This window comes from Uloborus diversus, chromosome 1 (genome assembly GCF_026930045.1).
Source record: "Uloborus diversus isolate 005 chromosome 1, Udiv.v.3.1, whole genome shotgun sequence".
In the NCBI taxonomy this organism is placed as follows: Eukaryota; Metazoa; Arthropoda; class Arachnida; order Araneae; family Uloboridae; genus Uloborus; species Uloborus diversus.
Window position 1 is genome coordinate 25,014,178 of NC_072731.1, and position 19,001 is coordinate 25,033,178.

Sequence of the window (19,001 nt, forward strand, 5' to 3'; positions counted from 1 at the left end):
GTTCTTGATTAGCCGCCATATCATTTTTTAATTGTTCTTGATTTGCAGTAAAACTTTCAGTCAAATCACTTTTTAATTGGTCTTGATTAGCCGCCAATTCATTTTTAACAGAGTTGATTGCATCAAGCAGTTGTTTTAATTGTTCATCCATTGCGCGAGTAATCACCATAAAATTAAAGTCCAAATTCAAAAAGTTTTTATGAAGAAATGTCCAAAGTCACACTTACTGCAAGAAAGTCCTGAAGTAGCCCCACGTTGGGCGCCAAATTGTAACGGATTCGGTGCGACTTCCACTTTCTTGAAATGAAGACACAGTTCTTGATAAAAACACAGGAAATTTATTTACACTATGTACAGGAAAGATCTTCAACCACTGCTAAATTATTCATCAGCAATTAAGCAATTATCACACAACACCGTAAACTCGACGTTTACACACGTATTTACTTCCAAATACGAAAACAACACAGCGAAATGCCTCGCTATAAACAGAGCAAATACACACGCTCAGTTCGAAATCCTCAATCGAAACTAACTGTTTATCCATCGCTAACGGCTTAAATACACCGAAAAGAATTTTCTCAAATATTCCACACGCTTCTCGAAATGCGTTGACCGTTATCAAATTTTTATCAATGAACAAAAAGGGAATAGGGGTCGTATATTTTAGCCATATGAAAAAGGGGTTGTATATTCATTACGGGAAACTATTTACAGGTTACGTTACTACAATAATTACTATTTACAGGATTTGTAACAATATGTTAGCTTATATAGGAAAATTACTTCTTTAGCTAAAGCTTACCGTCGTTCTCCGTCAGTTTTTTCTGTACTGAAAAGGTCAGAAAATGCTTCATGAATTCCTAAGTCATCTTTTGAGTAACGGAAAACGCTTGCTTGTGCCTGGAAATGTGTTGAGTTTCATCAAATATTTCTGAGAACGAGAGAGATTTTTTAAAAATGAACATTGATTTGCAATTTACAAAAACTGACCCATTTTTTATCATTCTGCTCCAAAAATTTGGGGGTGCGACCGCCCCCTCTTGCCCTCCCTATTTGCCGCCCCTGGTTGGAGCAAAACTAATCTAGTACCCAGTAGCACTGTAATGGTTACGCAGATCCTAATCAGAGCATTGTGATGCTGCCAGGTTAGGTTTGCCCCCAACTATAGTACTGTACTGCTATAAATGAATTTTATACAGTAAACTCCCGATTATCCACGGAATAGGGTGGCACGGTAACCGCGGATAAGCGAAAACCATGGATAATCCGAATAATAGGTAAAAAATGATACGTAATGTATACAATAGCTAAAAAGTATTAATCACTCGCACATACATTTGAAGTATAACTAAAAACATGGTGCATTGCATCTACTAACCTTGAATGTAAAAAAATATATGCAATGTCTAAAAGTGAACTATAACATAATCATAAGTTTGAAAAAAAATTGTGAAAAGATCCACGGATAATCCGAGCCACCCATAATCCAATCGCCGATATTCAGGAGTTAACTGTATTTAGTGGAAAAAGCTACATTATCTGGTGGTTTTTAAAAAATGTTACAGGTTTTTGTTTGTAGCTAGTTCAGATTGTTATTTAATAATTTTCTGTTTTGAACTCAACTACAGTGGCCGCAGCTTATATGAATCACGTTTGTCCTAAGCAGTTTTGATTCAACAAAGCAGCGAATTCAGTAAAGAGGGACTTTGTTCTGTTTTGACGATTTGATTCATTAAAACCTTTCAATTAACCACTGATTCAATTAACTGGTGATCACTGCAAAAGTATTTGTACTGTTACTTCTGTCCTTGGTCACTGGTGGATTTATGGGAAGCATTTCACCATCTGACTTAATTCTACCCAATGAGGCGAGAGAAAATGATGATCTTTAACAAAGAGTCTATTTAGCTATGAAACATGTTTATTTATCGCAAGAATAAGGTATAAACCTGTTTATAAATGCATAGAGCACAGCTACAACAAAACCAAAACAATGGCAAACTTTAACTATATTATCAAGTTCTATAGCAACCCTTTGGAAGTATTGGCACACTTGGCGAATAGAGATTCGCAAATCATGGTTCTGACGAGGCCCACTACAACATAAAGGTCGAAATTCAGCCTATTAATTTTGTATTTACAAAAGAAATTTTAGAATTAAAAAACTCATTCGAAGAACATAAACTCTTTATTTACATACAAAATTCCAAACCTTAAATATAACGTTTTACAAAAGCAATAACAAACACATTGAAACAAACTATAGTTTATATACAATATTTTTATGTACAAAAAAAAGGAATAAATCATTCATTTTTAAATAAACTCTAACAAGTCTTACTTCCCATTAAAAAAAATGAGAATTTTAAGAAAAACTACATTAAATATATTTTTATTGCACAATAGGAAATGTACAAAATTTACTTGTGTCTGTGAGAAAAAGTATGATACTGAAAACAAGAGTGCTCACAAGGAAGTGGTGTTTTCAAAGTTATTTTATGCATTTTTGGCGGCCTCCATAGAATTGGAGTGGGTATGTCATCGGTCGTAAGGGATGAGCACCCTAGTTGCAAAAAAATGAATTGCTTATAGTTCATCTTGGGCATCTTCAAAAAACATAAGTATTGTACAATTGAATGACATTAATGCCCAATGTACTTGAATTAAACCAATATACGGAATAAATTTGTAATGAATATTGCATACTTGTGTTTAACAGTCACAAGGATCCCCCTCTTCAGTGCAAATGAAAGAAGTTTAGAGAGAATTTGTTGGCAAGAAAGCTCAGCTTTTCTTTTTTTTTTTTTTCGTGTAATTGATTTTTCTCTCACTAAGAAATTCCCCTTTGTAAATCCGCACAGGTATGTGCTTTTCATTGTGCAAATTTGAGTCTTACTAACATTGGTTTTATTCAAGTACTATGAAAGCACAAATTTTCGCGAGCCTTAATTTTCGAGAAAATCAAAATATCTGTGATATTGCGAGCTGAAAATATCCTGATTTTTTAAAGAACAGAACCAAAAGTTGAAAAAAGGATATTTTGTGAGGCTTAAATTTTCTCCATTGCAATGGCTTTGCAAAAATAGTGCTTTTACAGTATACAATGTACAAAGTTACATATCTTGTCACTTTATACAAGATTATTTCTAATTTCATACCATAAAGCAAAAGCGGAATAAAACAAGAAGCATTTTATAACTTTTAAAAAAAGGGTTATAATCTTTTTAATTATCAAATAAGTTTAGAGCATGGCAAAATTACATGTAAATCTTAGGTCGAAACAAAAATAATAATGGTAATAATAATATAAGTATAGTGACAAATTAATAGCAAATAACATAAATTCACTGAAATGAAGTAAAATATATACAATAAGTATATCAAATTAAGTACTTTACCATTCAGATATTGATACACTTTTCAAAAACTGCGTCAATATATGTATCACAAAAAACTGAGCGAAAGAACTGCCAATGAAATTGATAATTTCAATTAGGAAAACCATGCACTTTATCGTACAAACTTGTTCTTAATTTCAGATAATATTCTTAATTTTAGAATGCAGTCCAACCTTTGTTAAGACTTGTTATGGCTAATATGTTACTTTAAATGAACAAAATTTATGTCAGTGACAAATATGATGGAAAAATTATATTAAATTGATTAAATATAAAACAATGTGAGGTCCTTCTCCAATCATGCAATTGGTTAACAGACATTAACCCATCAATATTTGAAGGAAAAATTTCTTCATCTGAACGTCTGTTCAAATGTAGCACTTTAATACAATGCAATATCGAAAAAGTTTTTATTAAAAAGTTGTTTGCAAATGTTTCAGACACAGCTTTAAAATGGCCATTAAATGAAAAAGATTGCTTCATAAATTTGCTTTGTTTTAGTTTTGGCTTTGATCTTTTTACATAGTTTTGAAAAAAATCAAACTTCTTCTTGCCAAAAAAAAAAAAAAACCTGATTTATGAAAGTGAAACTTTAGCACCTAATCAAATTTTTTGAATTCATTTTCTATTATATTTTTTTACTAGGTAACAAAAATAGAATTTGAGTCAGAAGAAAATTTTATATAGTAAAATTTATGTTTGTTTGAGTTTGCTGATAATTTGAATAACTTATAACTTGATTTTTGTTCTTACACCACTGGAAAAAATATTTGAATTGTGGTAAAGCTTCAATGTGTTTCACTCTGAGAAACTTCTTGAATCTTGACTAAATTGTAAAGATAAATAGAGCAAAATCTTCGGAATTTTTGATTGGAGAATATTATTTATTACAGTTTTGGAGAAAATGGAAAGAACTGAAGCACAACTGAGCAAAATTCACTATTTTCATGGCTGTGACATTTTTAATTATTTATTTTAAGCAACTTGTTTTTACAATTCCTTATTGAGTTATTTTTGCAGATGTTTTGTCGATATTTTATGTAAAATGCTAAGAAAATAATGTCCTATTTAACATTGTGTACAATGCACAAAATGACCTCATTTAATTGACTGTTTGATATACATTTCACTGACCATGTTAGTTCATTTATTTTCAAGTAAAAAAAAAGAGTTAGGTAAAAAAAACTTTAACTTTTCTATCTCTTAAATAGTTCCGTTTTCCTTGAACTAACATTGATTTATCCAAGTAGACTTGATAAATTCAGATATTGTTTCAGTGCGGTAGGGATATTACTCTCAGGGGAGGGATGTTCACTGTGTATACAGCCAAACACTGCTCCCCATAAAATGCCTATTTTAGACATTAGAAGCTTGCCGAGAAGGTGTACAAGATATATCCTGATGTATGATAGCTATGATTCTGGATACACACAGATCAGAGCAATATTAAAGCATGGGCACCAAATCTGCAGATAAGTTTTTAAAAAATAGAGTTGTTTCATACTGCACTAAAGCAAGGTGTGAATATTAAATCTAAAAAAATGTGCTTCTTAAAAATTTTAAGAGAAGGGGGCAACCAAGAAATTTTATGCCCAATGTCCTTGAAGATCACAGTACAACCCTACCCATGATTCTAGAAATCTATAAATAATAAAGTTTGAGATTTTTACATTAAATTTTTTAAATGTATTTGTTTACAAAACAACAACTGGAATATAATTTAGTGTTTAAATTTATTGCTTAATTCACAGCTGAATTTAAAATCTGTGCATTGATGAATAATTAGTTTCAACTCAGAATTTGGCTACATTTTTCCCTGATGGAGTTTTGACAAAAATCAATTGCAAATCGCTAAGCATAAAACTCTTAAAAGCTCATTTTATCTTTTCATAAAACAGCATATACGCACATGATCTGAAAACGTCCGACAAAGAGACTTCTTTAACCTCAGAATCTGAGACACAAAACCAAGTACTTTCGTTTGAGGACTTTGCTGGCCCACGCCTATATGTTATAAAATGCCCGGAGGTGGTATCACCTAGATGTACAATCACAGCTTTAAGCAGATACACGTAATTGTAGGAGGATAAACTGAAATTGCAAAAAACATAGCATGTTAAAATAATTTTTTAAGTGACATTTAAGCACAGATTACTAGAACTTATTACATGTTTTTCATATGAACATAATGAGCAATAATTTAATAAATGTTTTTCCTAAGAACTTGAAAGATACTGATAAATGGAAAGAAGAAAAAAAGTAAATAAAAGCGACTGACACACTATATCAAGATTACTAAAACTTACTTAATATTGATACTTAATATTGAAAAACCAAAGCCTCGAAAACAAATCTGAGTTGAAAAACGTCCTTGTAAGCATGAAACATGTGTATGCAGTAGTTTGCACATCTGTGCTTTAATACAGCTGATTTTATAATTCATTGCTTCAGTAGAAAGGTAAACTTAGTACTTTTGACTAAAATATGTTTTAAATTAATCATTTTATGGTCAATAAAGTCTACTAAACGAGATTTTTCATAAATTTATTTTTAGTCCTGTAAATTGTAATGACATGTTCACTGATCTTCCTTTTTGGTACTGGCCCTTTCAATCAAAAAATTATTATTTTTCATTCATATTGCAAAAATTTTGAAAATTAGCCCTTTGGCTCTTTCTCTTAAAAAAAATAAATAAATAAAAAAGAAAAAAGAAACTGGGAAAAGCTACTAAAAAACAACATTTTGTGCAAATGAAAATACTTTTTGAATAACTATTTATGGGGATTCTATTGCAATTACAACGTCCAGCACCTCCTGTTGGCAATTTTGTTACTAATTTCCAAGTTTCTGTACAAGATTTTTATAGGGTTCACAATAAACATACCGTTTATTTTATTCCAATATCAGCCTTTGTTTTCGAGACACTTAATTTTGAAATCAGGTAGTTCTTTCCTGGACACCCTGTATCTAGATTCAAAGAGCTCCCCAACAAAGAACTTTAAACGCTTCCTCCTTCCTTCAGTTATCTTTAAAATAAAGGTGTCTTAACCAGGAAATGATGAAAGAGCAACAATGGAAAAAATTCAAATAAGTAGCAATATAAAAATAATTGGCTACAAAAATTGCCCTAGCAATATCAGCAGTTTGCTGAAGAACTACTGGTATTAAGATTCACCATAGGTTTGGGTTATCAACAAACTTTGTGAAAGGATAAAATATTTTGCCTATCTAAAGTTACGTAACGTTATAATAGTGGTGAATTATTGATAACACAAAATAAAAGCACGGTTTGGAAATGATGCAATTACAATCATACATCTAGCCAACTAGAAGCCCAAATCAAGATTTCCTTACCCATAATAATGTTTCTAAGTGCTGCTTTGGCCAGTGTCTCCTTTTATATGTTCATCAGTATTAGTGTCTATAATGTCTTGTTGCATAGCATGTACATCTTAGTTTAGTTGCAATGATTTTTAATTTCGAAGAAGTTTTGAAACATTAAACTTGCAATACAGACAAAGTGAGAGGAAAATGTAAAAACAATAAAAACATTCCTATAGATAGGGTCAAAGAGGACATGACTGCCTCCCCCTCTCTTATCAAGAAAAAGCACTGACGTAGGAGCCCTCAATCAACTCCTACCCAAAAACTTCTCCCTTGGCTGTCCAACTTCAACTACATTTCAGTTATCATATTTAACTCTCTCATTGTACTTCAGCTTTTTTGTGTCTATTTCATAATTTATGTCCTACTCATCAGACACATGTTTGAGTAATATACATCAGAACTATTGATGAATTAATGATGCATAATACAAAAAGTTTAAAAATATTATTCTAACTCAATGTTACAGGCATTTTGCATTAATTCTACATGCATAAACCTCACACATGTATTGTTGTTTCAAATCGGTTTGTAGTAGTAAACACTATTTTTATGATTAAAAGCATTGAACTGACTTAGGAAATTTATTATAGGATTGTTTTCTTCCAAGTTTTACTATAATATTTATTTTCTCACAGACATAAGCAACAGATGAAAGGTGTTGCTACTTGCAGAAACTTTAATACATGTTATGGAAATTAGCTAAATATAAATGAGAAGGGAAACATGAATTGTGTCATCATGTTAGTTTATTAACATATGCTGTTGCTGTTTGTAAGTAGCTGCTACAGAAGTTTAAAAGGTACACTATTTTTTGCATAAAGTATTTTTAATAAAGATGTTCACCTTCTAAAGGTAATCAGAGCACAAGAAAGTACAATATTTGTTTTATAGATATGACACTTGAATAAATGCAGTTGCTCCCTACAAAAACAAACTGATATGACCGAAGCTAGTGGTACAGACATTTACGAGTGTGTACAAGTTTTGTTATTGAGGAGCCCCGGCTGAGAATGTGTTCAGAGGATTTGTTGTATTAAGAAGCATGAGGTTGGTGGGAATAATAATTGTATGGATGCTTATTGGGTAGAGCTAATCAGCCTGAAAAGTAGCCAGCTAACTGAGGAAATTCCTGTTTGACTAACGGTCATATTCAGCACTGTCTATAAAAATAAACAAAAGAACTTACTATTCATCTCTTTCTGAAACAATAGAAGAACTTTCATTCATGGAAGAATCAACTGCTTCAGAAAACTTAGTAATTCTGTCCCAAGTTGTGCTGTTGAAATCTATTCCATCTTGACTATAAGAACAAAAAATGTGTCATTTGAAGTTTTTTACAATAAAACATTTACGCATTTATAACACACATTAAGCTTAAACTCATAGGCGGATTTATGGGGGGGCAGAGGGGGGCAATGCCCCCCCAGTTTTGGGAGGACTTTATGTAGTTACAACACATCTTCCAAAAATTAAAAAATATATATATTATTATTATTATTTTCTTTTTTGAATAGTTCAGACGGGCATGGTGGATTTATAGGGGGGAGGGGGCATAGGGGCCAATGTCCCTCAGTTTTGGGAGGACTTTATATAGTAACAACACATCTTCCAAAATCTTAAAACAAAAAAATCATGACTTTTTCTTTTTTGAATAGTTTAATGAAAATGAAGAGAAAAGCGAATGTCCTTTTCTGGTGTGAGATAAGAAAAGGGGGGGAAAAAACGAACATTAAATACAAATAGTACAACTGTCACTGCGTGCTGAAAATGTGCCTAAATTCACTATTTTGGACTGAAAACCATTTGAGCAAGTATATGAATGAAAATATAGGCTAAATGAGCTATACATTAAGGTGCAACACTTATAATAATAGTTGTCGATTATTTTAACAAATTAGAACCTAAAGCAAAGGGGGAAAAACTCCCCCCTCCCCATTTGCGCTAACAGAACGATCTACTCGTTATGATTTGTGTCCACATTTCAAGTATATTGGTGTATAATATTTATGTTCTTAGTAGATTAATTGGTGTTTTGAGAAATTCTAAAAAACATAGTTTTTTTTCCTTCTCTCTCTCTTAAAAAGAGAGAGAGAGAAAATTAATACTACCGCAAACTGAATAAATTTCAGTTATCTGAGTGTTCTAATTAAATGAATCTTTTAGCTTAGAGGGAGAGTACAATTTTACTTACTTTATAAATACTGTTTAAAAAGTAAGGTAAGTCATAATCATCAAAATCTAAGTGAGTCAGTCCTTGTCATTATTTAAATCTAAATAATTGAGTCATCAAAAATTTGCTGAAATTTTATAAAAGTCTATAAAAACCTAACAAAGATTGGTAAAATCGTAAAAATCCTTTAACCGTAAAAACTGACGAATTTTCGTAAAAATTACAAAATATCAAGCAAAAAGTTGCAGGTAAGAGTGAATTACCTATAGGGTCGAATTTGCCTATAAAATAAACAAGCTATTGCTTAGGGCCCCTGTTTTGAAGTGGGTCCCTAACTCCCAAAAAAAATTTATGATTCGTTCCTTAAAAAATGGAAATTGCTTGAAAAAACTAATTTCATTTTTAAGTGCTTGAAAACCTTGAATATTTGGAAACGTGCGGCTACAAACCTTAAATTTTAAAATTTCTAACAAATGGTAGAGTGGGAGGAATGCCAAAATATGTCTAATTCAGCTCCTTGCCACATCCTGTATTAAAAATGAAAAAATCACGGTTCTCACGCATGTAATATATTATTTGAAATAAATTTTTGTGACTCACACATTTCATATGTTGCTATTTATTCAATCCCGAATGCAGTATTTTGGAAATTCTTTTGTATTGATTGCTTTTATCTCACTTCTTCTGCATATTGTCTATCTGTTTAGCACGGAAAAAAATGCACACCACTTCTATTTCTTTTCGTTTTCTGCCCCACTTGCAATTGAAGAAAAGTTGTTGTCGTGAGAAATCTATGGTTTCTTTTTTCTTTTAAAACTAAAATAGCTATTTCTAAGAAAGTTGGAACAGGACTGTAAAAATTTACAATCAAGTACTAAAATATCAGAGACTGGAAAGTACAAATGAAGTGCGTTAAATAATTTTATTTATTCTAGAGTAATTGAAAATAATTAGATAAGTCTTTGAAAATCCTAAGCAAAGTGGGTTCCAATTACTTCTACTGCATATTGTTAATCTGTTTAGCCAGGAAACAAAATGATACACTATCTCTATTCCTTTTCGTTTTCTAAACTACTTATAATTAAAAAAAGGTTGTTATAATGAGAAATCTATAGTTTATTTTTTCTTTCAAACTTAAAATGGCTGTTTCTTACAAAGTTTGAACAATACTGTACAACTGTATAATCTAGTTATCAATTTCTATGTCTATCCAATTAACCTTTATAAGGCTTCAAAATGCAGAATTTTATATCCATTTTACAAAATTTCCTCCGGGGGAGAAACCCTCGGTCCCCTAAAATTGCAGATATTTTATTTTCCCACTTAAAAGGTAGCCCTGCGTCACTCTCTTGATACCAACTCCCTCTCAATTCAAAAATAACAGCATGAAAACACGCATTAATGAAAACGACACACAGAAAAGTAAAGCATGGACTTATGTATCACAGGAAACAGACAAAAACATGGGAGTGGGGGGGGGGGGATAATAAAAATATTGCTAAAAAAATATAAAAAATCCTGCCCCCCCCCCCCCCCCCCAAGAACTCAGTCCTAAATCCGCCTATGCTTAAACTTAGCAGTACAATCAAAAATAATTCTTGTTTTATCTGCATAAAACAAAAATTGTCCATAAAAAAGAGATTATGTGTATAAATTTAAAATTTAGAGAGTAATCTTTTTTGTATCTGAAGATTGAAGAAAGCATAAAAAGCACTCCAACCACAATGGTGCTCGTGATAAAATTTTAAGTTAGGTCTCCCACAGTATCCTTTCAACAGACTTAAAAATCAAAAGAAAGATAAAAAAACGACCATTCTACATATTTAGCAGGAGTTTCCTGCAGCAAATTTCCAACTAAAACATTTAAAATCAATAAAAAAAAGTCATGTTATTTATTTAGTTATGTGCATTACATACAAAATCCTTGTTTAAAATCAGCAAAAAAAAAAAAAACGCCCAGATCTTTGCATGCATTTATTGAAATAAAGTTGCATTCCCACTACAGAACTACCCAAGATAAATTTTTGAACTGGCTTCCTACAGGTTTGACACTGTTTTTCGCAAACAGTTATTTGATTAAATTATGATCATTTTGCAATAAAAAGTATTTTACGGAGGCATATCATCTAAAAGAAATGGTATCAAACATCTTAAATATAGATAACATAGGAATTAGAACTAGATTAATTTAACTTAAGTAAATCCAAATTCATATTTCAGTATTTTTAAATTGCATATTATCATGAATTATTTTTCTAGGTACCCAGTAACTTTCTTAATACTCAAGCATGAGATTGCCAAAAAAAAGGGAAAAGGAGGAAATTTATACAAATTAGAAAAGAGGACATATTTAACAGAAAAAGACCAAAGACTTCAGTTTTATATCAGCTTGACTTATTTAGAGAAGACAAAATTGGCAATAGAATTCCAATTGTTTCAGAAATCATTGATTGAAGAAAATAAGTTTTCTGCTGTTTTCATTCATGGCTTTTGAAGACATATTTACTCATTTTCTTTTGCCATAGTTATTGCATTTAAGAATGAAAACTTTTTAGGGGAAAAAAAATTTCATAGTTGAAAACATCGTTTTTGGCAAAAGAACAGGATTTTTTTTTTAATTTGGTATCTTGATGAAGCAATATATGTGCATTTGTATCTTAGGCACAGGTTTTGCACTACTGAATAGCTTTTTAATCAGTTAAAACTATACAAATGCTCTAAATTTTAATAACATCATAGCCAGATCTAAATCTTAGGCTTTTTTTTTTTTTTTCCTCCACAGGGTATCTGCTACATTTCAAGTTTTGAAATCCATGACTTTCCATGACTCACAGAATGCAATTTTTTCAGAAAAAAACATTAAGTTTTTGCTAGAATATCTAAATTTGTGTTTTGTGAAAATTAAATTTCAATCATCCATCTAATGAATCTTAAGACATACCTGTATGTTTATTAAAATTTAAATTAAAGTGAAATGTAACTAGCTCAGCTATACTACTATAACTAAAAAACAAAACAATGACTAGTGATAAGCATGAAATGATTTGAGTTTCAACTTAACTGTTTTGCTACCAAGGACATACATTTATAAATCTAAAATTTCTGAAAATATTTCTTGGATTCCAATAAATCAAACAAAATTTTTATATAAGTAAGAATTTACATGAAAATAAATATATTTTCAATCACTAAAAATACTGAAAAAAAGTTTTAGTTGCAAAATATTTTTTCAAAATAAAAGAAGCTTCAAACATGCAGCAATAATGATGTAAAACTACTGGTGAACAGCGAAACATTTAGCCTGATTTTTTTTAATTATTTTATTTTATAAATATCTAATGAATCTTAAACTTATTATTTTTTTAAAGCTACTAGTTTTCTAAAAAAAATCTGTGACTAGGAATAATTTAGTAAATACTAAAATTATGTTTACAATAAATAAAATAATAATAATCAGAAAAAAATTAAATTAAAGAACTTAGTAATTAACTTACGAGGCATTACTAGGTATACTACCGCCAAAGTTTTAAGATACTAGGCAACAAATATTTAAAAAATTCCCGATTGAAAATTCCTTAATTTCTGTATTTTATCTATGTCCTAAAAGTCCTTGGTTAATTCTTTAGACCAATTTCATTTTCTAAAATGTTAATTAACATAAGACACTGCTGAAAATTAACGAAATTTTTTTATGAGTTTCTTGAATCAACTTGGATGTGAATGACTTAAAATTTTTGAGTCTAATGAGAGAGGCAAAAATAGATATATAAGGAGGCTAAAAAATGCTGAATTCAAATGGCAGAATGATATCGTAAAGAACAATGAGCGAGTATTATAGAAGTGGATGGAATCGGATTTTGAAATTTGTGAAAAATCCAGACTGACGGGTAAAAGCGTAAGAAACGGCTAAGATGATTAAATTTTGCACCTAATTTGCAGAATTCGATAAATATGCATGTTCTTGAACCCAAAAATCCATGACCAGATGTCAGTTTCCATGACTTTTGCGCATTTTTTGCTGAAAATCATGACTTTCCATGACCATTTTTGATCATAGTCAAAATGTATGACTTTCCATTTGCGCGGACACCCTGTATAGAGATATTAAAGTTACATTGCTTTCTGTTTCATAAGGAAAAATGTTTAAATACTTATTTCCCTTAAAGGACAAAAATTGTTATTTGTTTGAATGGCACGAATGAAAGACTAGAAAATTTAGAGATTTATTCATTGACATTGCAGAATGCTCCGATTTAATTTCAATTTATGTTAAAGATGCAAAAATATTGTGGATTTTAACACATAAGTGCCAAAAATAGAACAGAGACAAAAACATTCTAAAATAAAAGAAATTGATGGTCAAAAACTAGAGGAGAAAAAAAAAGCATACAAAGAAAGATTAAAAGAGACAAATATAAAAGGGATGAAGGGCAAGAATGATCAACTCTAAAGACATACCTGAGCCACATATTTTTTTTTCCTCACTCGATTTTTGTCTCAATTTATTTAGTGAAAATCCTCTTTTAATGTCAGTTTGCTATGAAACAGGATTTGTAATTTAACACAATAAATCTGCAAATTGTATGGGGAGGGGGGGGAGTGAAAAATGAAAAATAGTTTTAAAAAAAAAGAAGTAACAGTCAAAAATGTGGAAAATTGAGGATAAGAGGAAGAATCACATGAAAAAATACTTCATCAAGCTTCATAAGAAGTGTTTGAGTCTGAATACTTTGCAAGGGTCAGGTAGTATTTGATAAAGTTCACAAAAATACTGGCTTTATCAGCGACAGATTTACAGGTTTTAGAGCCTGTACAGGGTCGAATTTAGCTTCAAGCTGTCCGCCCCCCCTTCACTTAAGTGATTTATCCGAGGTCAATTTAAATACTAAAAAGCACTTATTTTTACGAGCCAGTCGTAATAGAAAAAATTTAAGACTCGCAAAATCTTTCAACATTATATATTATGATCAAATTTTGATTCTGGTAATAGTAAATTCACAAAATATTCAAAATGCAAAATCACCGATAGCTTTATTTTCATGAAAAATATATATGGGTATGTACTCCTTAGACTTATAGTCATGTAGTGCATGCACCCCATGTTTTTCCTTTTAAACATTGCAAGTATTTTGATTGCTATTAAAATTCTCAATCGCAAACTTTTCAGCTAATCTGTAGGGCATGTTGTAAATCTACATAAGGCTTAGAGAGTTTTTTAATTCTTTTTAGTTTGTTTAAAAGCGTGATGATTTCAAAAACTATTTATTACAATTATATTCTGCATTTTAGTATTTGTGTGCCTGAAATTTTCCATTCGATTTTTAACATTTTCATATGACAATGACAACGGCATTTAAATTGAGAAAAACAGACTTTAGTTCATTTTTTGGTTTGCAAAGTAACCGCACAAAATTAACCGAGCAATAAAAAACACAGTAATTTCGAAATCATTTGGTTCACTTACTTTTTTTTTTCAACATTCAAATACATATCTTAAAACTACCAAATTGTGGCGTATCAAAGCGTCATTTTTTGTAAATAAACAATACATATTAAAAATTTTAAAAATATTTTGATTCATTTTACAAATAAGTGTTTTCTACAAATAAATGGACAAAATAGTATGTAAGCTTTTCCGAAAGGAGTAGGTTTTAACTAAACTACAGAGCGGAAGTAATAATCCCAAATTACTTTCCAATTCTTAACACATTTAAGTAATGTTTCACGATGAACACTCGTAAGGGTATGTTTTACCTGTGGCTCTCTTCTTGATACGCTCCTTTGAGTTAAAGGAAAGAAATTCTTGGAAGGTATAGATCAAAGTGCATGTTTTGTGTAAAAAGATGTAATCCCTCCCTGCCGCAAGCTAAAACTGAAACTGATTACTTATTACTGGAAGTCTGACACACCACATTTTCTGCTGTTTCAACAATTACAGTCAAGTATGCTGACAAGTTAGGATCAGTTATGTCGCTGTTTTGGGGAAAATTGAAAAAGAACTAATGCTTCATTTTCAAGAATAACAATTTAAAAAATGAGATTGAAGCAAAATTTGCTGCCCCTAAAAATTTTGCCACCTTAGGCAGCTGCCTACTCTGCCTATTAGGAAATTGGGCTCTAGGCCTGTACTAGCAATACTAGCACTGATCATGCTGGAAAATAAAGGGCCTCCTACATATTGTCCTGATCAAATTTCACCTCTGAATTGAGAAGTATTGTTGGACTTACAATGTTCTTTTTACAGTACTTCCACCAGTAAGTCTCAGTCGTGTGTAATTTGCACCGAGGTGTTTGTTCTTCATCATGTGACAGTGGACGAAATGATCCATGATTAAAATTTCTGGAAAGGCCACATAATCATAACATTTCACTGAAAGACCATTTCTGAGCCATGCTGTTCTTGGAATATGAATGCATAAGCACTTAGGCAACTAAAAAGAAAATAAACATAATTAGTTAATTTTTTTAAACCATTTTTTACACCTTGAAATAAACAGTTTCACTGAAGGAAAAAACCTGGATTATATGCACGATAAAATCGTCAAAATATATTTGCAAATATGTACTGAAAATTTTATATTCACTCAAATAAAAAGTTTTTAACCATGAAAAAAAAAACCAGAAAAGGGCTTGTCTTGTCTTGCACTTTTTTGGCAATTAATTATAATTTCTGGGGATATGTGCAAAAAAATAGTATGGACAAAAAGTGAGGCAACCCGAGAAAAAAACCATAAGTTCGATTTTTTTTGCTTTATGAAGAACAAAATATTTTTTGTTCCTTTTATTAATAAAGTTTAAATGTTAACAATAGGTGCAGCAATATGTAGTTAAAATGAAAATTTGCTGGTTTTGTATATTTATTCTATTAACGTAAAAAGAAGTAAATCAATGTACTCATGTGCATTACGTCATTATTATTTTATTTTAATTAATTTTTATTATTTATCTAAAAATGCATTTGATTGAAAACATTATGGAAAAGCTAAACTAGCAACTAATTTAGTTTAAAAAATCTTTTGGTAAGACTGAAAAAAATATTCAATTCTTAATATTTTTTGCAGAAGAGAGAATGTTTTACGATATTGGTGCTTTTACTATTTTAGAGGTATTTTTGGACATTTAAGTTGAAACAAATTACATTACAATAAACAAATAAAAAAACAGGATGTTCAGAAAATATAAAAGGATTATAACAAAATTTCTATTTATTTTTGAATTAATAAATAGCTGAAGTAATCTATAAGAAAATTACTGGGCCAGGGGGGGGGGACAATCTCTTATGAAGGCTTACTACTCTAATAAGTTGCCTGGGCAGTCGACGCTCTTTAGAATGACCTGACCTCTCATTACTGCGACCCTTCCATTATAGCGTCCGGTGCGGCTAGTCCCGTTTGCAATTCCATAGATGTTAGTTTGTCTCCCATTAGAATGTCCACACTGAATCGTTTCTTCCAATATAATGTCCAAAATTAAGTATCAACTTATAACACTAACTACAATAAAAACTGGATGCTAATGCATTGCTTCACAAAAAGATGTAGAAACCCTTGCTCCTCCAGAACTTAAATTCAATCATTAATAGCATAAAACTCTATCATCTGTAAAAATACACTAAACAGGAAAGAAGTACCTCATAGAAAAGAAGTTCACAGAGGTGGAGTTCCTGTAAGCTCCTAAACAAGCTGCCTACAGTGAGCTCTTATTTGTATATGAGCTTACAGGAGCCATGCTCCTGAAAGTATCTATACAAATTAAACCCAGACTGTATGAATATATATAGTTAAGGAAAACAGACAAACTCAACAGAAATATTGACCTTCATACAATAAAGTCAAAACACAACAAAGAAATAGAAGCATTAAGTAACTTTAAGTGTAAATGAATCAATTAACCAACATTTTGAAGCACAAAAATTACAAATTATTTTTTGTGCTTCAAAACATTGATTAATTGATTCATTTAATTTTCAGCACAAAGGCATTTATTCGTTAACTGTAAGTGTATTCATTTTTCATACACAACTTCACTATGTAAACATAGGCTGAAAGAACAAAGTTACCTTCCCAAAACTTAGTTGTTTGCTAAACACAGATTTAAATTCAGATGCAGGTTCTGGTGAATTTTCATTTTGTTTGGAGCAAAAGTCACAAGCAACGTCTTGAACTAACTCACAAGAAATGAACTTAAGCAACAAATCTTGCAACGTAATTTGTCCCTGAAATAAAAAATATGATACTTTTCAGAAACAAGATATTTCCTTTTAAACATCATTTTAAAATTTGAATCAAGAAACATAAAACAAGAAGATTCACTTTTTAAAAATTTATTTCTCATCATGGCAGGTACTTAAACATGGCCTTAGCCAGGATTCATTATTGCAAAGGGCAGACGTTGGCACAACAAAATAGTAGTTTTTAGTTGTGCCCCACCCCTCCCTCTTCAGCCCTGGATTAAGAAAATGACCTGCAATTAAAGTCTCCCAAACCCCCCACCCCCTCAAAAAAAAATATATTTTTAATGATATTTAAGGTCAGTTGTAAGGAAAAATGCAGTTATACAGCGCCCCTGCTAATTTTCTTGAAATTGAAGTCCTAAAAATGTAATACGTTTTTGCAGGGAGGGGCAATTGCCCCTCTCTGGCTGCCCCCATGCACTAAATCCAACCTCTGCGTGCAAAATATTGCATGGCACTATCACTGTCAAAAACAGTCGATGATGCTAATTTTCATCACAACCTCCTATAGGAAAATAATTTCCAGAAAAATAAAAGCTCATAATGCCTATTTTTTTATATTTAAACTACATATCATACTACATTTCGAGTTTCAGCAGCTTTTAAAATTTTTGTACAGCCAACAACCAACGTCTAGCAAACCTTCATTTTGCTGAAGAGGATTTTGACTTTTTAAATACAATACATAGACAAATCTTAAATTGTAATTCATTTTACAAGCAACTTCTTTTCATAAGGTATTTTAGTGTGAAATTTTAAAGAAAATCAATTTTTTTTTGTATAGTTTAAGTTATCTCTTATTTAAAAATTGTATTATAAGTTTTTTCTTAGTTATGAATTTTGAAGAAATTCTGGATTAAAATGTTGCACCATTTATAACAACATTTCATAGCAAGTCTGAAAGGTGACATAATAATGAGGTTTCACTGTATTTCTACTACTGTACATAGGGGTCAGCAAGTAATTTTAAGTGTGGTCTGGAAACTTTTGAAAAAATTTCACTGAGGTCCAGACTAAAAAATATATGCCTTACTTTTTATTTTCGCTCCCAAATTAAAGACAATCGTCGACCCTAAACATTAAAGACAATCAATAGACCTATTTGTATTCAAAAATGAACAGGAGAAATTACATTTACGGTCTTGAGATTTAGCAAGTGAGGTTCACAATACACACGGCAGTTAAAGCAAAAAAGTCAAATGTGGTCACCGTAGATATTGAGCAACATTTGTTCTTCAATAGTATCCCAAAAGTAACTGAAACTAACCTGATAGCCAAGTAAATGGCATCAATTCTAATTTAGAAAACATGATGACCTGAAAACTAGAACTTAAAAAACTAGTTGGGGCAAACCTAAGCTGGCAGCATCGTGATTAGAATCCAGGCAGCCTTCACAGTGCTGCCAGGTTAGGTTTGCCCTAACTATGGTATATTAAAAAAAATGGCGAAGGTGATGCACAAAAGTAGTTATCAACAGAATGTTTAAAAGTAATTTATGCATCCAAAAGTATTGTTATGAACAGAAGAATATTCTAAAATAATTTATTTGCATAAATTATACTTTCAAAATACAGTCAATTCGCAATAACTCGAATCTAAAGGGACCAACGAAAAACTTTGACTTATTGGAAGTACGACTTATCACTAGTTTTGGTTATCGATATTTTAATATTAAAAACCATCGAATATTTTAATTAATATGTACACATAACAGACAAAATTACAGAACTTAAAAAATTTTAAGTATAATATGCAGAGTTTAATCAAAAATATTGAGAGAAAAAAATCTAAAGCATGATTTTGATTCTGC

The 19,001-nt window shown here is 30.9% G+C and overlaps 1 protein-coding gene across 1 annotated transcript in view; it reads right to left on the reverse strand.

The window, feature by feature from the left end:
• Positions 1-2,792: 2,792 nt before the first annotated feature.
• Positions 2,793-19,001, reverse strand: part of LOC129234491 (ubiquitin carboxyl-terminal hydrolase 30-like) — a 57,796-nt gene continuing 41,587 nt past the window's right edge. The window contains exons 7-10 of the mRNA XM_054868488.1: positions 17,018-17,173; positions 15,187-15,389; positions 7,975-8,088; positions 2,793-5,492 (exon numbers count right to left, since the gene is read on the reverse strand). Coding sequence (XP_054724463.1) covers positions 5,276-5,492; positions 7,975-8,088; positions 15,187-15,389; positions 17,018-17,173 — 690 coding nt within the window. The 3' untranslated portion in view covers positions 2,793-5,275. The remainder of the gene's footprint in view (positions 5,493-7,974; positions 8,089-15,186; positions 15,390-17,017; positions 17,174-19,001) is intronic.